The sequence below is a fragment of the Athene noctua genome, chromosome 1, assembly GCF_965140245.1.
Source record: "Athene noctua chromosome 1, bAthNoc1.hap1.1, whole genome shotgun sequence".
NCBI lineage: Eukaryota > Metazoa > Chordata > Aves > Strigiformes > Strigidae > Athene > Athene noctua.
In genome coordinates, this window is record NC_134037.1 from 227,189,439 (window position 1) to 227,215,523 (window position 26,085).

The 26,085-nt window shown below is 34.7% G+C and overlaps 1 protein-coding gene across 3 annotated transcripts in view; it reads right to left on the reverse strand.

Moving 5' to 3' along the window:
- The window catches only part of TDRD3 (tudor domain containing 3), a 118,667-nt gene that overhangs the window by 10,498 nt on the left and 82,084 nt on the right, over positions 1–26,085 (reverse strand). For all 3 annotated transcript variants that reach the window (XM_074912193.1, XM_074912184.1, XM_074912201.1), the window contains 2 exons: positions 17,418–18,256; positions 15,344–15,469 (listed from right to left, as the gene is read on the reverse strand). In XM_074912193.1, the coding sequence (XP_074768294.1) occupies positions 15,344–15,469; positions 17,418–18,256 (965 nt within the window). The remainder of the gene's footprint in view (positions 1–15,343; positions 15,470–17,417; positions 18,257–26,085) is intronic.

Genomic DNA, 26,085 nt, shown 5'->3' on the forward strand with positions numbered 1-26,085 from the left:
GTAGTGAATGCATGAAAAACTTGCTGGACTCAGTACAAAGAAAGTGTTGGCTTCCTTGCAAAATGAACTTTTCTTTCATGTGCATTTCAATTCCCATTTCCCCATTCAGATTTAACACCTCTTTGCATTAACCCCTATGCTGGCAACAGCTGTCTCCTGCTGTTAACACACCAAGTGATCTCTTGCTTTGCTGGTTCAACTCCTTTCTTAAAACATTCAGTGTTGATCTCCTCGAGTACTTTGTTCTTTGAATTTTGCATTTTCTACCTACCTGTGCTTGAATCAAATGTAAATGGACTGTAAGATTTTCCAGATATATCAAAAAAAGAAATCAAACGGGAAACCCAAGCACACTATAGCCACACTGAAAAACGCACAAGTTTCCTAGAAAAAGCTAAACTTAGATATTTAAATTGCAATATATTACACAACCTATATTTCTAAGGAAAAAAAATCATTGCCTAAAGTGTCTACAGTATTCCCTTAAACTTCTATTTTATCTGAATACTTAAATGGATTCTTAAAAGTTCATAGTAACCAAGAATGAAAACAGGATTTTGTGAAAGAAATGCACTTTTATTAAATGACAGAAACTAAGTTTTAAATTATACTATCTTAGAGCAGCTTTAGGGCATAATTTCAAAAATTACTATCAAATGAGGTATGAAAATTCCAAGTGAAAGAGAAATTACCACTAATGTAGACTCTTCAAGGACCTTAACCAAGAATTGACTTTGTGACAAGAGCATTTTTGAAGTGTCTATTACAGAATAATTCAACATATTTGCTCTTAATCAATTTCCTTTGCAAGTTATGCTTGTTACTTAAAATACCAGTTCCTCTCACAGAGTAATCTTCTTGCAGAGTAATATCTGTGAGCCTGCACATGCTCACAGGTTTCTTTTTCACAGTACACAAGACACCTATATTAGATTTGGCTTACTGCCATACAAATTTCTGAGTTAAATTATGAGTGAGAAGGACAAGTGGGATTCAAGGTTATACTGACAGACCTACACAGAGCTGACCCCTCACTGATGTCAGATATTAATATAAACTCTTAGCCCTATTAACATGCCTTTAAAGAAGTCAGGGTAGCATTACATATTTAGAAAAATATACTTTTTGTATGCTCACGTGTATCAAGTCAGACATTGCAGTAAGGTATCACTGATGACTAAAAGTACACATAACTAATTGTAAAGACATCAAAAATATTACTTTTTTTTTAAAGTTATAATGTAGTAATCATATGATAGGTTTTTTTAATCAACTATGTGACCCCTTTAAATTTATAACCTAATTCTGACATGTAGTCTGTAGTGGAGAGCTGCATTACACCAATGTAATGTCTTGCTACTGCTTAAACTTTTTTCCTTTCTCTTCTGTACCTTTTTCATCAGTCTTCTTTCCCCTTTCTTGCTCAGATGTACAGCTGCAACCTTTAACTTATGCACGTTCAGAAAGCAAGATGGTTAGGATTAGGAAGGAAGAACTCCTTCTCTCAGAGCTGATAGCTGGTCATCAGCTCAGTCCATGAAACTATACTCCTAAATCAGTCTTGAATTCTTTAACCATTAAAATTATCTTATGGAATGTGCCATCAGTCTGCCCTTATTCAAATGTTACGGGTTTCTCAAACCCATAACAGATTTTGACATTATAAGCAATTAAGAACAATTAAAAGTATCTCTAAGGAGGATAATGACTTATGAAGCGGAACTTACATCTTCCTATCAGTGTGAGCGTGTTTGTGTGAATGTACGTCAGAGAGCGGCCCTGAAGTTATTATTTAAACAGAGTTAAACCAAAAACTACTGAGGACTTTTTAATTTCTAAGCTACCTCTCACTATCATCCATGTCCTCCTAATGTAAAATCGTTTTTATAGAGTTAAATGGTTCTATTTTTTATGGTTTTACTTCTCTTAGTAAACATGTCCTGTTTCAATTTTTTAAAACTAAACCAGCATAACAGATTTTATAACTTAAAATAATTGCATTGGATTGTAAGCTAACTTAGAATTTAAAATAGATGATCCAGTTTTCTAATTAACTTTACACTATCCTAAAGACCAAAGCCATTCATTTCTAATAAAACTGGTAACTTTACAAGGCAGGATGGTCAGGATTAGAGAAGAAGAATTCCTTCCTTCTCTCAGAGTTGATAGCTGGTCATCACTTGTGAAGATAAAGTGAGAGGAAGGCAAAAGACAATTCAAAAATAAAGAATCAGGTTTCTCTTCATTCTTGAATTACCAATGAAAAGGGAAAAAAAAATAATCACAAGAAGTATGAAAGGCCATACACATTTTCTAACTCAAAACCAGAACAATGACATTCAAGATACATTCTTTCTCTCATCATTCCCTATTGTCTCTATCTCTGTCTTTCTCCATATACCTATTTCTAGGTATCCAGATATATTTTACTCAGGTGACAAAGAAAGAGCTAAAATAAGCACTTTATCTTCCATTTTTGATGAAAAATATTTTGATATTAAACTGTTCTTAGAAAAGCATATAGAAAACCTATAGAACATCAGAATATTATAGTATAGAATACCTCTTTAAATTATTCAAATAAAAGAAAAACAGAAATCCCAAAATACAATGAAAATATTTATGCATCCTTTTTGAAATTTTACTCTCACATTGAGAAAGTACTGTTTTAGTGTTGACTTCTGGATGAAAACATTAAGTTGGTGAACTACAAGATATTTAAACAACAGACTAACCAAAATCTACTGCAATATACAGAAACAGCTGCATTGTTCCGAAACAACAAGCAAAACAGTAAGAAAACGGAAGGATCACATACACTGGAAATGTTTGGCCTTATCATCTAAATGGATTTTTAAAAATGAATAGATTTTATCTTGAACTGGCAAGAATCTGTAAGGCATGCTCAAAAAGAAAATATTTTCATTTTAAAGTCAATTTTACCAGAAACTTTTAGTTCAAATTAATTTTAAATTTCTTCTAATAGTACATGCCTGAGGAAATCTGACTTTGGCCACTTCCAATAAGGAAGCTCAATTCAATCAGCAGTAGGGACTACATAGGACTTCAAAGATATTTCTTACTGACTGCATTGACACATTGGCATTATTTTGCCTGTAAAGGAAATGCAGGATAAGCAACTGTAAAGGATTTACAGAGTATACACATTCTTCTCCTGCTTGAAAGTAATGATCCCATAAGCATCTAGCTTACAAACATTAGCTACAATTATCTAATGTGTACTAATATACACATCAATCTGTACCAATGTACAGATGACACCGTGTATAAATGCATACACACTCCATATGTAACTCTGGTTTGACTTTTACATCAAAACCATCAATAGCTTTGCCAAAGCTTTTAGCTCTAGCTTCACTATAGTAAAATATATTATACTATAAAATAAAAGACAGTGATGACAGAAATAGCAATATTAAATGTATTACGCAAACAGATTTACTGCAAAATCTTAACATAACTTTGTCATTAAAGGGATACAACTGAATTGCTGTATGATACTTTATGATTTACAAAAAAACCTCCTAAGACTCTGAACTGCAACTACTCAACTGTTTGTTGCTATTCTATATACAGCCAGAATAATTCCTGTTCATTTACCTACTATACTAGTGCCATCTTTCTCTCCTACTGTTTCACAAATCGTATGAGATTTTGATGTACTATACAAATAAAACACTAAATTCTACTTCCAAACTCTGTACAAAGCCTTTTATGTAATAGAGAAATTCAGCTAATGGATTCCCTAATGTGGGAGTAGTCAAATGCAGAAGTTACTGACAACTCATTAAGCTTGCTGTAATGTCTTTTTTAAAAACAAAAACCAAAACAAATCAACAAAAATATATACAAAGTATTTGTTTCCCTTATTTACACTTTGAAAAAAGGATTGATACTTATGATGGTATGTCTGTCTCCACTGAACATACACAGGCCACAAATACGTTCTTAACTATGGGACATAAAACTAGGTGACAGGGAGCTATGCCATCACATCTGTTACTGTTTCATTTTCAAAATAAAAATTTCAAGATGACTTGAGTCCCTAAGCAGTCTTTACATTAGCATCAAAAATAAATTAATGATGATAAATATTTTCTGTTGACTTTCACTAATCAAACCTCAGAAATTAAATTATTTTACATTTTCTTGATCAGTTTTTGTAAAATTCTACAAAGCATTCTTCAGGGCCAGTAATTTATCAATGTTATTACACATTAATTTAAAATACTAAATTTATAATAAATTGAGTAATCCTGAAAAAATTGGATATACACTATCAACATTTTTAATTAGATTAGATAGATGGCACCAAGCTGTGTGTTGTGGTCAACATGCTGGAGGGAAGGGATGTGCCATCCAGAGGGACCTTGACAGGCTTGAGAGGTGGGTCTGTGCAAACCTCATGAAGTTCAACAAGGCCAAGTGCAAGGTCCTGCACATGGGTCAGGGCAATCCCAAGCACAAATACAGGCCAGAGAATGAGTGGATTGAGAGCAGCCCTGAGGAGAGGGACTTGGGGGTATTGGTGGATGGAAAAGTGACTGTGAGACAGCAATGTGTGCTCACAGCCCAGAAAGCCAAATGTATCCTGGGCTGCATCAAGAGAAGTGTGTCTAGCAGGTCATGAAGGGATTCTCCCCCTCTACTCCACTCTCATGAGACCCCACCTGCAGCGCTGTGTCCAGCTCTAGGACCCCCACTATAAGAAGGACATGGACTTGCTAAAGCAGGTCCAGAGGAGGCCATGAAGATGATCAGGGGGCTGGAGCACCTCCCCTATGAGGACAGGCTGAGAGAGTTGGGGTTGTTCAGCCTGGAGAAAAGGTGGCTCTGGGGAGACCTTATTGTGGCCTTCCAGTACTTGAAGGGGGCCTACAAGAAAGATGGGGGGGGACTCTTTATTAGGGAGTCTAGGGACAGGACAAGGGGTAACGGTTTTAAACTGAAAGACGGCAGACTTAGATAGAAGGAAGAAATTCCTTTATTGTGAGCGTGGTGGCACTGGTTGCCTAGAGAAGTTATGGCTGCTCCCTCCCTGGAAGTGTTTGAGGTCAGGTTGGATAGATCTTTGAGGAACCTGATCTAGTTGTTCCTCATGGCAGGAGGGTCAGAACTAGATGATCTTGAAGGTCCTTTCCAACCCAAACCGTTCTACATTATGATTATATGATTTATTTCTTTTTTTAAAATATAAGTTGTGAGAAAAGCAGCCAAGCTTCAAACCCAGCTAATTTTTAAATGATTCTGTTAATCAATATACATCCTGAGTTGTAAGTGAAGCAATAAACATTAGATATCAAGTGACAGAAAATTTGTAGATTCTTCAGAAAAACAAAAAAAAATCAAGAAATAGAAAACAGATGGATAGACAAGGTACAGAATTGCATACTGAAATCTGACACCACTAAAAGCAACACAACAGTTAACTTGGAATCACACTTTTTTTGTATTTCATTGTTTTTTTAATTCTGAAAACAAAGCATTAATTTGTTTTTCCAATTACATTTCCATAAAACTGGGATAATGTAAGCTTCAGACATGATTATCCCACAGACTTTTTGCTAGCTTATCTGTTCCCCTTAAGGGACTGCGCAGGTTATTCATACTTGCAGTCATTCCCCGTGGCACATAGCAAAATAAATGTGCTACTCTTCTTGTGAGGTTTGTGCTTGAAAAAACATACGCTACTGCAAGTTGTCCCTATGTTCTCAACACAGAAAAAAAGTTTCTTAAAAATACACATTTAAGCCATTGACAATATATCCTCCCTCCTATTAGTAAGAGCTTCTTCACATGCAGTAGTATCAATATCAAACTATAAATATTTAAAAGTTTATTTTCAATAATTTCTAAACTAATCGTAAATGCACTGAAATGAGATCTGCTATTTAAGTAATACAACCAGACGACACATCACATTTTCTCAATTCAACAAGAAGGAGGAAGCCACAAACTGGAAGTGGAAATATTCTCAACAAAACACATAAATTTAACAGTAACCATTATAAGGAGTTATGTGCCATAAGGAGTTATGTTACTATAAGGAGTAATGGTGGCAGTTTTCAGTGAAGAGCAGCAAATTAAGTGTCCTTCTCCATTCCTCCTCCCACACACAACTGCCAGCCCTTCCCTCTCCCCAACATTTTTAAAATTTCTGAATATTCATTTACTTTTTCAGAACATCAAGTTGAATGAAGGCCTCTAGAAAGGTCTAGTTTATGTTGGTAATACAGGCAGTCTTAAACATACAATGAAAATGAATACTTGTATAGACTTGGAAAAAAAATTCAGCATTCAGTTTCTTTGCACTAAGTGCACTCATAAGTAAAACCATACACTTCTACATGGGGGAAGAATTATTTGCTGTATTGCTGGACTTACTTTAGCATCTAATCAGAAAATTCTGCCAAAAAAAATTTCAGAAAGAAACACTAAGTGATACTACGAGATTATCTAATGCTTTGCTGTTAGGGCACAAAACCATTACCAAAACCTAAACATGGGAGTAGTGAGTTTTGATGACATTTTAGGCAAAACAGAATGCTGTGTGCACACACTCACCCATGGCATAATTTGGCATACAAATCCCATCATGTGTACATCCAGTAAACAAAGGCCTATGTGATTTTACTTGTGAATGACCAACTGCACAAAAAAGATTCAGAAAGTAAAACACGGCAAAAGTTAAATATACAGACAATTTTTAAACAAACAAATATATCCCAACTCCTAGTTATAAACAACAAACAACCCACACAAAACTCCTTACAGGTGGTGCAGAGACACAGGAATTTAAGAAAGCCTTAAATTTATTCACCAAAAGGCTTGTCAAGCATTGGAACAGGCTGTCTAGGGAAGTGGCTGAGTCACTACCCCTGAAGATATTTATGTGTAGATGCAGTGCTGAGGGACATGGTTTAGTGGTGGACTTGACAGTGCTAGGTTAATGGTTGGACTCAATGATTTTAAAGGTCTTTTCCAACCTAAACGATTCTATTAATTTAAAGCTCTAAAATCTGATCTTCACCAAATTTTTATGACTACACATAATTAGTCAAGAAGTTAGGAACAAAGCAGAAGAAACCCCAAACATTTCCATGTGTAAGAAAAGCAAACGCACTACGTAATAACCCTGCACACGCATCAATTTACTCACGTTTGCAGTACTTCCCTCCTTAACATGAAATCCTTTTCCAGGTTGAGAGATCAAAGTTTGTTGAGTAGTGCCCTCCTTTAACTGGCCTGGAACTCATGGGAGACTCAACTATCTCACTGGGGACTCAACTCCTCTCCTCTCCCTGGACAGTGATGATGAGATACTATGACTTATAATGCCATTTCCAATGGCTGGGTCTCGCAACGCCCAGCAGTGAGGACTGCTGGTGTAACCTAACAGGTGTCAGATATCAAAAGGAGGCCAATTACATGCACAGGGAAAATAAGTGAGACTGGAATGGGCCAAGAAGGAAAGTAAGCAACAAATGAAGTCCCATCAAGTCTTCATCCAGTATCTTGTAAAATTTTACTTTCAGCCCTAACACTTAAGAAGGTTCACCATCACCGTCCTAGAGTGAAAAAGTACACTGAGGATGCTCTGTCAGGAAAGGAACAATGATTACTGCAATAGCTAATCATCACTGTTTTCACTTTCTCCTATATGCCATTTGACCCACAGTGGAAGTCCTATATGAGCAAACATAATGTAGGGAAAAAATGAAATGCCCAGGAGATCAGAAAACATATCAACTTAAATTAAAAAAGGAAACAGGATACTATGACATAGCTATTCAAAGCTTTCAGCAAAATATTTCATACTTACTGAAATGAACCTACATGAAATAAACTCTTAAGATTTCCAGTAAGCAGTCAGAAATAACATTTCCAACTAGGTACACATGAAAATACTTAGCAAGTATAGAGTAATGAAAGAACAAAAACAAAAAGAAAAGACACTGATAAATGTGCTTTGTAAGCATAGGAGAATCTGAAACAATTTTTCTGAGCAATTAAGATATTCCCCAATATCCTCCTGCATGATAGCATGTCCCAAGTTAAAAGATCCTATGATGTTTTATGTTCAGTGTGTGGGACATACACAATGAATGCACAAAACATGGAAAAAAAAAAAACTATATAGCCTTCACATATTTATTGCTTTCTTGTTAACCAACTCATGCTCTCAGAGAAATATGTATTCCACTTCAGCAAAGAGCTCTTCAGTGCCACACTTAATTCTTATAAGGAATATTGAAATAATCTGAAAATCTTTGACATTCAATTACTACCCAATAAATTATAACAATTAGTTTTATACTGATTTAAGAAATGCATCTTGACTAACTTAGCAAAGATCTTAAATGCTCTGCATAGGTTTGAAGCAAATACTACTTCTCTGAAAATCTAGATATACCAGCCAAATTCTGAGAAGGCAAGCAAGTTTTGTAGGAAAGATGTCAGACCAAAATGGCTCCTCTTCTGTTTATGCTCTCTACAGATATTCTGAGAAAATCTGATTAACTGATGCTGTTCTTTGACTACATGTACAATTTATCTACCTCTACATCCACATGCACTCATTTAGTAACAGTCTATAAATGTCTCCCGGGACATGAAAGAATGACATTATTAATATGAAGAAAATAAAGCATGAGTAGAGTCCTTACAAAATTTACCATCAGAAAGCAAGCCAACAGAAGCAGAAAAACACATCTCTCTAAAAACCAAAAACCAACCCAAACCTCAACTGAAAACACCCCAAAACACCAACTAATCAAAAAACCGAGTAATTTCATGTGCTTTAACATTTATTAAAAAAAAAAGAGAATAATTTTTCTGAAAAAAAAAAAAAAAAAGCCTTCACAGTCAACTTTTTTAGTTCTTACATTATAGAAGACTTCTTGTTTACTGATACATACAAACTTCTTGTTTACTGATAACAGTTGCAAGTCATCAAACAAGGAAACTTCCTATCCTGTAAGCATTCCAGACATTAACCATCCCTGTACAAGGAAACTTTACATTATTTAATGTGTGTCTTCAATATACACTATACTTAGCACGGAGTAAGATGTGGAATCATATACACATACCCCACTACAAATCAGGCTTGTTGTTGCTTCTCTTCTGCAATACCAAGCCAACAGTATCATGTCTCTCTTCCCTAGAAAGCAACCAGTCAGGAATACCACACCAATACCTCTAGTCTCCTCTTTAACTAAAATCCTTTGAATTAATCTATTAAATACGAGCAAACTCAGAACACTGAAATGTGAGGTAGACAGGGAAATCAGAAGAGAAATGATGATGGCAGGAGCAGTCCAGACATTTTTATACATCAACCTTCTTTTACATGCTCAACATGTTCAACTCAACACAAACAATCCAGAAAAATCAGAGCATAAAATCCTTCAGAAGTCTCAAAATGAGAATCTGAAGAACTTCTTTCACATGACAACAGGATGAAACACAATATTTGAAACAGGTTAAGCTATGCTATCTTAAAACAAAATTGCAAGTAGCTTCAAAGGACGGTGTTTAGTAAGGAAGTCTCTCTCAAAATAAACAACCTACGGAGCCCATATAATCTCCAAATAATGAATTATCATCATATGCAATTACATTTAATGACAAGGGGGTAGAGGAAGGAGAAGAGTGTGGTAATGCTCCAAAGTATGCTGGTTGAACTGTCACAGAATTTTTCTGTAACTACAGAATCCAAGAATAATGTGTCTTTAATCTGATTTGTACAGATGACACTAATTTGCAATGATATTTCATAGTCTGATGAATACAAAATGATCAAATGGAAGACTCAAACCTATTCTGCAATGCCTAATGATACACACAGAAAACGGAAAGCAATTCTTTTATGCTTAGTATAAATTACCTCCTCTCAACTGAAATTTGATTGCTTTTAGTTTATTAGAAAGTAAAATGCAGTTCCTTAACCACCTTTAAATGTCAGTTATTAACATTTCAGGGTCAGTAACTTTCAGAGGAATAGTTGTGATCATCTGTATATTCCAACATGGATATACCAAAGTCTGAAAAACTACGTTGTTTCTCAGAGGATAGAGGTGTTAAAGAAAAATATGTACTAGTAGTTTATCAGAATAAATGTTTTCCACAATGCTTGTCTCTAAATACTGCCTCTTAAAAGAAGGCTGGGGAAATAAATACAATACATAAAGAATTATGCTGACAGAACCCGAAGTTTAATTCTGTGTAAAGGCATGTATGATTATGCTCTGCAAAAGATGTGATGGAATTCAAGGCAAAATTTCCAGTAAGTAAAAAGTCTGTCATAAGAAAATTTACACACCAAAAAAAAAAAAAAAAAAGAAAAAAAAAAATTTGAATAGACTAGGAAAAGTAATTTTTCAGCCTGGCAGACAGAGGCAACTGAAAACACCACATACTGGTGAGATGGAAAATGAGACACATCCCAACAAAATAACTGCCTAAAACTAAAGTGTTTTAATAAAGCAGAAAGGTCACTTTTTGTGGAAACTAAATCCACACTGATAGCTTTTTAGATTAAAATTAGTTAATTAATAAATATGTACCACCACTCAGGAAGAAGGGTAGCCCAAAACAGATTTCATTTAATTCATTTAGTCAATGAGCAATTATGAACTGTAAAATTGTTTAGAAATTTTTCCGAACAGGACAGAAGCCAAAGAACGGAAGATATCAGATTCTTGTCCGATGCAACTAATTTTTCTACAGTAATCTTAGATCTGGTTAAGTGGACTCTACAATTCTAACAGCCTTGATTTTAGTATAGACAATGAGGACAGAAGCTAGACAAAAGATCCAACCAAGACACATTATCTACTGCATCTAATTAATTATTCAATTGGAAAGACTTCCTGCTTGACACACAACCCAAAAAGATCATAGTGCAATGCCAAGGCCATCCAGGCCAAAAAGCCATGAAGAAATGGCAGCCAATCCTTCAAATAAGTATTTGCTTGTTGTAAATCAAGATACGGGAAATGGGTTCAAAGCCTCCATAAAACCACTAGGCAAAAGGCTCCTCCAGGTTAACGAGGCAGCTATAAGCCTTCACGATTTAGTGGTTTTCAGTGTTGCTCTGCACATTGCTGGAAAGAGGTTTGAACACCTTCAGAAAAAACTCACAGGAATTTACTTCTTCACTTACCTGAAAGAAGGGACAGGTATAAGAAAGCCCTGAATTATAATTTGTTTTGAGATAATTCAACACATCCAGATGCTCATAAGAGTTCTCTGAGGTACAAGACCCAATGTCACCAAATTTGAGCTCTCAAATGTCTGCCAGCATGAATTAACTGTAATTCAAAACCCTCTGCTATTTCCTTAACTCATTTCTTATTGGAGGAATGAGTTGAGGGAAGCTGCAAAGTGGATTTTGAATCGCCACGAAACAAAACAAATTACAGAAGAATTAGGATTATACATACCTTAATAATAGTTTTTACCTTCTTACCTCTAGGCAGAAATACAGTGCAAGATACAGGAAGAGGAAACTAAGCTAAACTACAGTCTTAATGTTTAGTATTTTTAAGTGAAATACGGTAAGCAAAGAGTTTGTATAAGTTCTAGCTTGTTTTGAAAGTAATCAGAATAATAACATATACAAGTGCAAAAACTACAGTCTTTATTTCCTTCATATAATAATAGAAAACAAAAAGAAGGAGGGTAATCCTTGTGTAAATGGCCGAACAAGGACTATCATGTGACTGAAGAAATGCAGAATGGAAAAGGGAAAGCAAGGACTTGGTTTTGGGGAAAAAAATGTCACAAGATAAGCACTTAGGCTACATTTTCATAATTTATTAAGGAAAAAATCCTCCAAAGTTAGAGAATAAAATTAAGACTTAAATTTTACAGTATTATGTTGACTTTATTTTTATTTTTTTTTTCCACAAAACAAACTATTGAGTCAGGAAGGCCCTTAATGTTCCATGCTTTTCAGCTGTTAGTATAATCTTACATATTTTACAAGGAAAAACAAGCAGTTCTTATTTCTACAATGGCTTTTCAGCGATTTTTTTTTTTAATTGGGATTATAATATTTTCATTTAGTGACCCCTGCTACAGTGAGGGAAATAGAAGGGTACAGTACTGTAGTGTTACATACAAGTTATTTAGAAGAACTCTAAAACACTGGAATCCAAATATGATTTTATTATTTAAAATATTTATGAATTGCATACCTAAGACATATTTTGCAAACACTACGAAAAAAAAAATCCACAGTTTTAGTGTTCTTACATATATTTATATGGGTATGGTATGTTATTATTGAAAAAAATTCCCCACTAGATTTTTGATTTACTTTATGTAAAACACAACTTTATCTTCTATATTTCTAACCATGAGGAAAATAAATAGCAGTATGTTTGGTGTCAGAGGGACTGAAAGCTTATACAGACTCAGGACAAACTGGGTGATGGACAGTATACAATCAATTATTAAAGAATCTTAAGATCATCTAGTAACAATTTTTCAATTAAAGTGGAAAACAGAATGTATCCTGAGAATATCAAGCAGATCCAATCTACTGTCAAGAAAACAAAAAAGGCACAAACAAAAAACACCAAAACCAAAAATCTTGTACTAATACAGCGCCCATTGTATTAGAGATAGAAGGAATAGAGATGACTTAATTAGCAGGGGGTGAAAAGAAAACAAAATTATATTAAACCTCCTAACAATGTAAAGAATTTTCATTAATTCACTACTTTTTGGTTCCCTTAATTAATTTACTACTTTTGATAATTATAAAGGTTCCCAAAAGTAGATCAAAAGCTCAAGTGCTTAAACAACAGGTCACGTCATCAAAATAAGGTCACTGTAATATTTTATCTTTCAAGTGACTAGTAGTCCAACTTCCTGCTTTTCTTGTGTTTTTTTTTCTTCCTCCCAGTAGTATACTTTCACCAGTATATATTTGTTAGAAGAACTAAATTCAACACATGAGTATCAAAAACTGTTCTGGAGAAAGCAGTAGAGAATAATGAATTCTAACACATAGACTAGATTTATGTCTTTAAGTCAATTCACTGAATTTTTTCTTAATATCAACAACTCTTTCAAAAAGAGGTCTGAAAAACTGGCAATATTAGGTCATCAGAACTCACATACAGTCTATTTCTACATTAGTAACAAGTCTTCAGTAAAGACAGCTAAGAAAGACTTAGCTATCTGGAAGTTACCTGGAAAGACTGAAATAAAACTCAGCATAACACTTCTAATAAAACAAGTTCATTGTTGCTGGTAACACCAATCAGTGAAAGAAAAGTAATTATTGAAGTCAGTTTAAAATCTGTTTTGTTCTCTTGTAAAGAGGAAATATCACAGAGTTACTTAAATCTTATGACAAAGAATTAAGTATTCAGCAGCATAACTTTGTTTTGCATTTGTGTGTGTGTGCTACCTAGATTTATATAGTAATATGAACACTGAGACAAGGAAAAGTGACCAACAGTGTTCAGCATAAAAGACAAACCCAAGTATCAGAGCATGACTCCAATGGGTGATTAAGAACTGCAAATGCATAATGCAGACCAGAGTTAGCATCCAAACACAAAAAAAGTAAAGAGCAAGGTCCTAATCAACTTTCTCTTGCAAAAATCCTATAGCTGCAAGGACCTTTTTAGCAACAAAACAGTAAAACCTGGGAAAGAAGCTAAAAAAATTTTGTTTATTGTGAAGATGTTGGTTATTTATCTTAAAGAATTACAATTATCTAAATTAGCTGCTTGAATTTATGCTATTCACTTAGGCTCCCCTGAGAAAAAAAAAGAACCTTGAGAAAGGTACCTTTCATTTATAAATAGACTGAAAGGTCCTTAGAAAAATCCTTATTTCTCCCCAGTACCAACTGAGGAAGCCTCAATGACTAGATCAGGATGCAGCATAATGTTAGGACTATGCTACTTCAGCAGCAGAATCCCCTCTCCATATAGTGCCCAGCACCCTGTGCCAGCTTTAACAAACTAACTCTGAAATAAAACAAACCTGGGGGGAACAAAAAAGCAGTCCATCTCATTTGATTCATCCTGTGGCTACATGACTGATGATCCAAGATGGGAGGCGAGGGAAGAGGAAAAACATGTGGTCAGAGATAGGTAGAAGAGGCAGGAAGAATGACCACTGCTTCAGGTTGGCACCTCACTACTAGATCAACTTAGTCTTAACACCAGGCCAAGAGACTCTGACCACTATCTTTCAGAGGTTTAAAGTAAAATAAAAGCCACTCCTCAAGAATGTAATCAAAAGCATGAAGGCTAATTATTAACCCACAAAAAGGGTTAAAGTACAATCATACAGTAAGAAACTAGCACCTTACAAGCTCAGCTAATGGGATAAGAATAAGCAAAAAAAAAAAAAAAAAAAGGAAAAAGTTAAATTTTCATACAAATAGCAATGCTTCAGCTGAGAAGAGCTTCAGGTATCTTTTTAAGTAGAAAAAGGCCATCTCAGAGGCCATAAGGGCATCTGAGAGCTAAAGGCAACAACACAAGCTGAAAACCACTGGTAGAAAACAGTTGTTGACTGTTCAGCCTCTGCAACAGTAATAACATGGCTATATGACCCAGAGGTAAGAAATTAAAATAAACACAGTCAACTCATCATTAAGGAATCAGTATACAGATATTAATACGTTTTGTGCAGTTTTTTATAGTAAGAGTAAACAGCAAATAATTGTGCATGATATAATTTTTTTTTAAATCAAAATGTCCCTCTATTTCCGTGACATTCACAAATAAAGCTTTTTGAAATTTCCAACATCTATAAGGTTAAATACATTCTAAACCTCATAAAAAAGATTTCAAGGCATACACCTCCACCACAATATTTAGCAAAGAAGAAATCATTGAAACAAGAACAAAATCATGATACAAAATAGTGATACATATGTCTGTTTTTAGCCATACATACATACATATGTAGTAAAAACCTTCAGAATATATATTTTAAAAGACTGTTCCTTTACAGAACAACATACAATGTACATGAAATAAAATGGAAAATTGTGTTTAAGACAACTTTTAGAGAGAATATATGCATAAAACTTTGGCTGACACGTCAATTATTCATTTTCAAACAAAACAATTGAAATTTATTATACAGGAGGAATACCACATAATACACTTTTATGAAGTTTCATATAGACAATTAACAGTTGCAATTTTGTGTATTTGCTTAAGTATTTTACTACACGTGCAGTCAGCACTCTTTGCATAAGCAAGCATTAATTTCTGTAGGGGTACAGCTTTTGTACAGACTATGTAGTTTATATTTTTTAATACAATTTGTTATCACATACCCACGTGTCTGCATGAACAGGCCTGATGTTGCTGAGAAGCACCTCTTCATAATTTCCGTAATCACAGAATTTAACAACTGCTGTTGTCCCAGAAGAATGGAGAGCTTCAATTTCTGCTCGGTAGAACTTAAAAGAGAAATTTTCAAAGGTCATAAAATACTACCTGAAATACCACAAACAAGTTAACAACTACCTTTTCATATATGTGTGTGTATACATATACACATATATTTAGTCTTAGTCAGTATTATATTTTGAATGAGATTTACACCAGATATTAAACTTCCACATGGTAGACTGCAAGGACACAGTAGAATATATAGAATGCTCATTGAGAAAATACGCAGCTTAGCTTATGAAATTAGACTGAACATTCAAAAGACTTAATTATTCTGAAAGCAGAACAAATTCATCACTAACAAAAATGCTGTTGTATACAGAGAAGTGTTACTGTAATAGTTTCTTAATACACATGTATCAGTAAGTGCCTATCAACCATATACACTGTACATACTAATATATACCCATTTTAACACATAATATGATAAAAATATGTTAAAACTGCTCGTTCAAGAAATCCTTTTTCTAAACACAGAACTTTATTTTTTGACATCTATGCAAACACAAATCAGCTTTCTCCAAGATATTAAATTGCTTTTATCTTACTGAAAACAAAGACATCACCGCCTCCTAACACGGTTAAGCTCAACACTGTATTTTATCATCACATTTCAAAACTCTCCTAGATGTGAGTAGTAGCATTTATTTAACTAACAAAAAAAAAAAAAAAAAGTAACCCTCAAAAAGAAAAAAACAACCTTCTAATGTGATGAATACTTTTAAGATAACAGTTTGGGATCACCTCATATCTGCTTATTTTGCAAGTGTCATACTTCCCAGATTATCAAAAACTCATCTCACAGTAATGCAAGTATGCTTCTCAAAATAGGACACAATTCCATAATATGCCATTATATTTCACACTAATCCATCCACCCAAGCTACATATTCCTGCTTTAGAGAGACAACTCACTATAGGTTACAACTACCAAAACTTTTGCATGCCTTATCTGTTTTAGTCATACAAACAAAAGAGAGAAAAATAAGGTCATGCTGCTAAGCGAACACTATCTACTTCCTGTAAAAAAGACAAAACAAGACCAAAACATTGAAAGAACTAAGAGAAAATAAACAACAAAAAAGACAGGAAATGGTGGGAATAAAACCTATTCAAAGAACAGTAACATTTAAGATAGTTCTCAGATTATCAGAAAGGGTCAAAAACTGAAGAAAGTATCCAAGAAGAGTGACAGAGAACTCCTGAACAGATAACAATAAATCAAAGAAAACAGCCTAAAACTTTTTTAGCAAAGGAGAAGATGAAAGTGTCTTGCCACAAGAGAAATCCTATTAATAGGAAAGACAGAATAAAATGAAGAATTTAAACTTTTAAAAATCAGTAAAGCAGAACTATCAATGCAGCATAACTCATTTGTTCCACAAATTCTTCAGCTCGTAGTCTACTAGTGATCATAAAAAATAAGCCTTTTGCTGTTTTCTTTCTGTAATGACTGAAATAAAAAGAAGGAGCTTTTTAAACAGTCCTGTTCCTGCAGACTCTGGTCCTCCCTTGAGCTAGTAAAGGCTGTATGCTGACTTATTCTGGAAAAAGGCATTACACATCTACCGTTACAGACTATTCCAGATAGCACAGCACCCTGTTTCTTGTTCCTTGTAAAATAATATGGGTACCTAGATCCACATTCATCCCTTCAATCTTTTGGCACTTGAGTCAAATGCTTCAGTTAGGAGCCTAGTCATCCTAAACTCCACCTAAATGAGAGAAACAGTCACCTTCAAGATGACTTAATTAAGTGCTTAATGTTTCATGCAATGAATATAAGCAACATCTCATAAATAAATAAATAACTAGAACAAGAAGCTAGACAAGAAGCACAATACACACCAATGATCAACGTCTGTGTCTCTGTGCTAGTGTGCTAGATCTCCAACATGTACATAAGAAAACAATAAAGGTACAATTTGAGGTATTTCTCATTCGGCAAAGGCATACCTTGTTGTCTTCCCAATAAAGAGCAAAACATTCATCCCCTGGTCTCCAACTTTTTCCATACTCCATGTGAACTGATGGTTCTAGTATTTTCTCTGGTTTGATGGGTCCAGATCTCCTTTTGGGACCAGTGTTGTAATACAACATTTTATCATCAAAAGATGGGATCATAGTGGGTCCTGATGATTTGATAGGTCCTACTCGTCTTCCCTTCTGATGATGCTCAGTATCTCCATTTGGTACAGCATTAAAGTTGTCAGTTCTACCAGAATTTTGGTAATCATTATTAACAACAAAATGTTGCTCACTTTTTACCATAAAGGCTTCGCTACTTACTGTTCGTGCCTTCCTATCACAAAAATTTTCAGAATTGTGCATTTGGTTTTCCCTTTTCCCACGTTTCTGGTTATTGTTGTCTGTAGTATCTTGAGCAGCAGAGTTCTCCTTGAATTCTATGAAAGACACCCCTTTTCCTACTCTGTTTTGCATATTGTTATCCCTTTTTTTGAAAGTAATATCACTCTGGTGAGTGACTATGGGATAACCTAAATCCTTTGGCCTATCGTTTCTAGGATAATGTCTGTCACTTTTATTTTTTTCATCTGTCCAATGTTCTAAAGAGCCGTGCCTTTCAGGAACTCTGTTTCTTGGTAACCCACTACTTTCCAAAGCCTGCCTTGAATTTTGAATATCCCTTTGAAAACGAGGGGGTTTCTCATTCCTTGGTTGTCTCATGTCATTGCGAGAAATGTGTCTTGAATGATTCTCTTTGATGCCATTCTGTTCTGTATTCATAACTTTGTGCTGCACTTGATGTGGTGGCTGAAATTGCAATTTTGGTTCTACAAAGAAAAAAATTATTTCAATTATTAACATATTTCACACAAACATATTTTAGAAATACTGTTTCAGACCCTAACCGATAAAGCAGTAGTATTATTTAGAAAAGTATGCAGTATTTACCTTTGTGATACAGAAATGGAATGGTACACATAAAATTTAGCAGAGACATTTGAACTATAATTCCTAGTTATTGGAAAACATACACTACTTTGGGCAGTACTTAGAACTAACCCACCTACCAGTACAGAAAAAGGCAGGCATAAATTTCCAGGAGGTTACTCATTTCTCCCTATGGACATCAATAACTCACTTGAATAACAGCCATTTAAGACAGAAGAATAGAATTCCAACATGGAGAAAGGAAAAGGGAGGAAAATGAGAAAGAAGGAACACTTCTAATCTGAATTGAAATTTTCTATACAAGTAACTTGCTAACAGCTCTTGAGCACAGAAGACAAAGGCAAGAAGTAGAAGTAATAAAATGAACACAGCTGACAAACCACAGATAACAGAAATTGTAACAAAGGCCAGAACTCTGGAGACCCCGATCAATGAGCCATAACAGGAACTACTCAAGCATTACCTTCAAGAGATTCAACCAGAACTATAACTGATGAGAAGAAAAACAAGATTATCATGGATCTCATGACAAAGATCAAACTTACCATGGGATGCTGGGGAGGAGGGGAATTGTGGGAGATCTGTGAAACATTTTATGGATTTTTTTTTCTTCTAGGCAAACATGGAATTTTTAATGGGATGTTTAGGTGAAGAACCAAAAGAAGGGAAAAATCAAGATGAATCCAGGAGGAATAAGCATGAGCAAATAAAGAAGGAATGAGATTAAACACAACAGTTGCAAATAAATAGGCTTCTGGTCAAGATACCTGTCAGACCAACTCCTGCACATAACCACTGTAGCCTGTCTCATCTCCTTATTAAATTCTGCTTCTGAAAATCTTCTGCATGATTAAGTTCTCTATTGAGTGTGTGAGGGGACATGTTTTTAAACCTGCTGGCAAACTTGAGACAGGATAAACTGGTAAGTGGGACGAGACCTGGCAGCTGAATACTGAAGAGTCTTTGGGTCTCAAGGCCATCTACCAGAGAGAGCATAGTTCTGGGCTCAGACACTGGACAGACCTACATAAGTACACTCACGTAATCCTCCTGCAAACTTCAGGTAATACTAGCCAGCAAGCTGGACAAGCAGCATCTGAGGTGGGTGCTAGAGGTCTACAAGGGTCTAAGGGGCCAGGGGAGGCCCATGTGAACATGTGCATATGGGTGGCTGGGTAGGATCTGCTAGCAGACTTCGAACCCGATTGAAAAGGAAAGCATAAACCCATTAAAGTGACTCAAGTTCATATTAGCAATTTTGTGTCGGTGTGGGTGCCTGCAAAGGTGTCAATTCTCTTGACTTGGCCATCCATGGCTGTTTGTCATGTATGTAGTGTGCACATGAGTCTGGTGTGAGTGCACCCAGGCTCTCTGCTGCCTGGCCCTGAATACAATCCTATGGGAAGGAAGAACTTCAGTTTGCGTTACAACTAGAAACAATGAATGCTGATACCTGACAACAAATACATCTATTCTCATAATTACTTGCTACATGGTAACAGTTAAAATTAAAGTGTAAATTTTAGTTGTGGGTTGGGTTTTTTCTAAGTACTTCCAAGCATCACATTATTAAAAATAGCTATTTTTATCCATGTGACTAAATTGGCTAATAAGAATCTAGTTTTATTTTTACATACACTTTATTTACCCAAACTTTTAGAAGTAAAAAAGATTTGACTAGTTTGTTGAGGTTTTTTTTAAGTGATGTAAGCATACATGAGGCTTAGCATGATAGTAATCTTGATATAAGTAAGTCTTACTGCAAAATTTATGACTTTGAAACCTATGTTTTTAATGCATGAATATGTAAATATATTGCTAAGAACCAAGAGTTTAATAAACATTCATTTTCTTTTTAAAAATGAAAAGATTATTTTCAAAATCCTGTAATATCTAAAATTTTATTTTTTTAGATTAAGTTTAAAAGTACCTCTTTATCTTTCCTTTACAAATGTAACATGAAAATACCACTTTCTTGTATATCTGTAACTTTTCTGTATCTTCATTACACTTTCCCACTTCGATACAACACATAAATTTCCTATCATCTAGAAAGGTTTGTCTTCCTAATTAATTAATAGCCTTCGTTCACAACATTCTTAATTTATACTACTTCTCTTCTGGTAGTAAAATCCTTGGGCTTCCCAACCTAAACTCTCATGTCTATTCCTGATATGAAATGACTGAATGTTTACTGCCTTGTGTACACCTTTAAAAAAGAATCTGTATAAAATTCTAGAATACTTAATTATAAATCACCTTATTTAATATTTTGTAATGTGAAATTCATTAAACAAAGTCACTTGCACTGGGGAAAGTTGTTCCAAGAGTAAAGGCAGAAATGGGCCAAAGAGTAGATTGGGCATGTTAACATTTTGCTAGTTGGCAGGATTTTAGGACTTGACTTAGAACTTTAAGTTTCCTCTCAAGGGCTGTCCTTGAAGAAAAATTTTCTGAGCTGAGGTGGGTAGTCACCTGAGACAGTATCTAGTACATACTCAGACAGGACTCTGTACAACTGCAAGACTTATTCCCAAAGCATGTAGAACAGTTATTAATACTTTAGTTAAAGCCTTGATGAAAGACTGAATCATGTATTCTTCTAGAATTGAAAAAAGTTTACTGAAATTTCTATTGAATTCCATAGCATGAAATAAGTAATTTTAGCTATTGTCTACATGCCTTAATGAAAATTGCTAGTTTTACTAAACAGCAAAAAATCTGGATATAATAAATCTCTGAGCAACCTAGTTCTGTCACACAGATGCAGAGACCTCTTTCTACCTTTCTTCAACCTCTTTGATCTGCTTTTCAATAGAAATCTATAAACATTCTTATGAGACAATATTTTCTGCCTGTAGAAAGGCAGTATTAAATCTTCAAAATCTAGAAAGAAATAATTTGGAACTCAAATGCTATTCATCTACTTACCAAGAATTACATGTAAAATAGGACTTCTAAGTTTCATTTAGAGTTATATAACACACTATTCCACAAAGAAGCACAGAGATTTATAACAGAGTAAGTGCTAAGAAAAAATAGCAACGCATTTAAACATTGGCATCAATAGCTTCACCCAGAACTAAGTAGCTAGGAAGAATTTCTATTATCTCCTTTTTTCAAGCAACAGAAATTTTAGCAGTACATTAATAGAAGATGCCATCTGTTGCAGATGTATTTAACAACTACAAATTTCTAATATACCAGTTGCAAATGTAAGACTATTGGATAATCAAATAAATTATTTCTACCTAACATAGTTTGATTATAATATAAAAGCAACCAGATTACTTTAAAGTGTGTCAGAACTTTCCGTTACAATATTTTTTAAATAGCATGGGAAAACTAAAATACTCCTAAATACTAGACAGCATGGTAAGAGACTAGAGAATTTCAAAACAGTGAACACAGGCATCTTTTTTCTAGAACTATTTACTGTGACATGCAAAAGCTGCTCATAAATACATGACATTTTTCTACTATAACCTTAAGGTATGCAAAAGGTAGTGAACTGATGTCTTCTACAAAGATGCAGTTACTCTAAAAGCTTCTCCAGGGGACTACATCATACAAAACAATCTTAAATGAGCAGGACACATTAACTGTTTGTTCAGCGTTCAAGCACAACCCATTCACAAATAGAAACTGCCTAACAGAAAATGTTAATTTATCAACAAGTCAATGAAAAAAGCCTAGAGATGAGAATATTACAGCTTCTTCATAAATGTGTGTTGTCTAGCTTGATCAACAAAATCTGAAGGGAATCTTAAGGCTTCGTTAATTGATAAAGTTAAGCGAAGAGGGATGTTATTCACAGACTGCTTATTACAGTTGCTCTTCCTTACTTCAACTTCTTCTTTCCCCACCTCCAATAAACTATTAGCTAATATTCCCAGAAAAGTAATAGTTCCTACAGGGCAGTAACAAATATTAATTTGGCATTTAAGAAGAAGATTTGCTACGCTATTCTGTCAAATAGCAAGATGTTGGTCATCATCATTGTAACCGGATGTTTGGGAATGTGGTCTGGAAAAAATCCATTTCAAAATTAATGACAAGGCTTTTGTCATCTACTAGGTAGTTTTAAGGTGACAACTAGCATTTCTCAGTTTGAAAACATCACTCAGTTATTTTACTCGTTTTAGTTTTTATATATGACCCAAGAATACTGTACAGCACCAGTCACATTTCCTTGTTTACAAGAAACCAGCAGGACCTGATCCAGTTGGAGATCCCAGTCAATGCAATTTAAAACACACTGTTCCACCCACAATAGAATTCAAGTAGCACATTTTCCTCTGGCTCTCCCCCATGGATTTTATCACGCTTAATGTGGTTGAACTCAAAAACAGCAGCTCCTCCCACACCAGTGGCAATGATTTGGGTTTCTCCTTCCAACTTCAATTATATTTCTATGCAACTTTATGGAAAAAAATAAGTGGCAGCCCCCCCACCCCAAACATTCTGCCATTGCATTCAGTACAAACTTTAATTTACAGAATTAAGAGACTGAAACAAAACCCGATATTTTAATTACTCTTTAAAATGTGTGACATTTATTATGTTTTTCTCTCATATATTTAAAGTTACTGACAAAACCACAGAAGTCTCCTAACATGTCACAAATGCTAACATAATAATATAAGAAAAAAAGTTTTTCTTGATATTCACATTTAACACCAACTGAAGTTCAATTTTTAGAAGTAAAGCTGCATAATAAACATGACTTTTTCGCAATTTGGATCTCTTACTCTCAATAGGGCATCGTGTTTGTTGAAAACATGGTTACTAAATTCCAAAGGTGACAAATTCCCATTAACTCTAGAAAGTATGACTTTTTTTCTTTGCAAGTTACCTTGACCCCAGATATTCAAATAAACTGTGTGACCAAAAATGAAACAAGTAATTTTTAATTCTATTCTATTACATTATCAACATACTTCAAATCTTTATTTTGTGAACATATAAAGAATAATAGACTAAAACAAGAAAAAGACTGTTGAAATTAGACAAGATATACTAGCCCAAATTTGTCCAAAGAATATGTTACCATATAAAAACTGAACATAAATACCATACATATTACACATCCTGATTTACCTCAAGCATTAACAGTTAAGTAGAACAACGGAAATTCAAATCTAAAAGCACAGAAACACCCTGTCCCTTCTGAAATCTCTGGGGCTGGGTCCCCAAGAATTTGGGTGTGTATCCTGCTTGTGACAAATGCTCGCTTTCCACTGAAGTCCTGTATCTTCTGAGGGACATTTGGGTGAAGAGTTAATATGAGACCATAAGAAAACCTCTCCCGAAGGCCACTGTTTGCAAACCTTCCTACAGGGTCAGTACCTCTCTTCTCACTTATCTCCTGCAGACAACAGCAGCAGTGGAGAACATACAGGTAATACAGGTAACTGCAGTTAAATTATGTGGATGATCAGATGCAGAGTGAATGGATGCAAGGGTCCACGTGATACTGATGCTATACAGTATCATTAAACCACAGCAAGACTATGGTCTATAGTTATGGGATGCATATTTGAAGAAGAAAACTGACAAACATGTTTGTGGAGAAAAGACAGAAAGCAGTCTGGAAAAAGTCTTCATGAGAGGCTAAAGAGCTCAATTCATACAGCTAACAGTTGATGGATAAAATACAGGTTATTTATGTCTTATAAATAGCTACTAGGAAAGCAAATTTCGATAGCTCTCTGTATGGCATGAAAGGTATAATACTATGCAGCAGTTAGAAGTTCAATATAGAAAATTCAGATTAGATACAAAAAAAAAATTTAAATGCTCATCTCTTGCTGAAACAAATAACCTTGGAGTAGAAATAATTCACCACCTTTAAATCAAAACTGCATGACTCAATTTCCTGTCAAAGCCTAACTGTTGCAGCAAGAAACCAAGACTACAGACTATGACTTTCTCCATCCTCCTGAAGTGGCCCTATTCACAGACTACACAGACATGCTACCGCTCACTTGCTTTTCCTGCAATCCCATTAATGTTGTAGACTGTTGCACAGGTGGTTCAGTTTAAGAGGAAGAGCATGAAATATCCACCCCAAGCACAGCTTGTCTCTTTGAAGGAATGAAGAGGCAATTCTGCAAAATCTGAAACCGAAAAGGTTTTGGCCTTCTATGTCCTGAGTCAACAGTCTAATCAAACCCATTATGTTTCTCACCATCTACTTCATTTAATAACAAATAAATAAATAAATATTATAAAGTTGATCTTTGCTTGAGTCTTTCACAAATGTAGATGGCTGCCAAAAGCTTTTGTGGCTTTGGATCTCGAGCAGATGGAAGCACCAGCCTGTTCTCAGCCCCTAAGAACCGAAGAGAAAAAATACCTGCAACGTGCCTGGTTCTCAGCATTTTGTTCATTATTCCTTAATTCTACAGTCAGAGCTCTTGGCACTGTTTTGTTTTCCCTGATAATAGTTGTGTTTACTTATTTAAGCTGTCAAAGACGGATGACTTGTTCATCATAACAAAAGAAAGAATAAGAAGATTAATGAAAAAATCTTTCATGTTCAGTAGCAGAAATAATCCAAGTGCGAGCTAGTTGACAGCAATTCTGTCTACTATTTTTGTTATCTCTCACATTCAGCAGGTTTCTCTTGCCAACCAAAACCAAAAACTACTTAATTTCAACACTGCAGTATTTTCATAGGTGTCACCAACCATTCACATTTTAAAATAAATAAATAAATATGCAGTACAAAACTATGGGTTGGTTTGTTTTAATTCTTTGCATTTCATTTAACTAAAGTATGTTTACTGTATGTTATGTTTTACAATCAAGGAACTAGCAGAAAATGGAGTTGTGATTTAAGACTTTTGACAGCTGTAATTACTCAAAACAGTATTTAACTCTGAAAAAAAAGAGATGAAACATCAAAAAACCCTCAACATGACACCACTTACAGAGCAAAAGACTAACACCTTGCTTTCTTATAACTAATTTGTACTTTAAAAGAAAAAAAAAATAAAAGCACCTAACAAGCTGTCGTATCTCTAAAAAGGAACAGAAGTATCTCCCAAACAAAATAAGAAGGTATTTCAATTGTTAAATATTTTTCTACTTGGTCTAAATCCAACTATGAAAAGGTACCAAATCAAGATAAATTAAACAGCCGTTCTGCAGTTTCTGTTCATAAATGGAACCATGTAGCCTGGTTACTGCAAATCTGCAAATGAATTTAATCATTCTCAGCAGTACTGAGGTTACAGATGCAATTAGAAACACTAGGTAAGAACAACAAGGAAGAATGCACAGAGAGAAGCAAATAAATCCTCTATGTATTTGAAAAGAAACAATTCTTCTTTTAAGACAATTTTTCCCCGGATCACATAAATAATTTTGAAGAAAATGTGGCGTGGCAAAAAATTAAAAAACATTTATCTCGGTTCAGTAAAACTGCCTTTTGTTTTCATTTTTGCATAGACTCTCAGTCATTTAGAAGAAATTACAACCCGTCTGCAGTATATAGAAGCCTAATGCTTGTGATAGTGATAAATATGGCCATTTCAGGTAATCATATGCTCCTGATGCTATGCATTAGTGTAGTAGTAGAGGTTTGCTCATTTATTAAAAAAACACTAGCTCTATACAAAGGCCATCTCTCCGAATATCTAAAAAACAAACTGGGATTTTAGAGATCATATGGGATAGCAAGGGGCCAGAAATACCGCAAAAC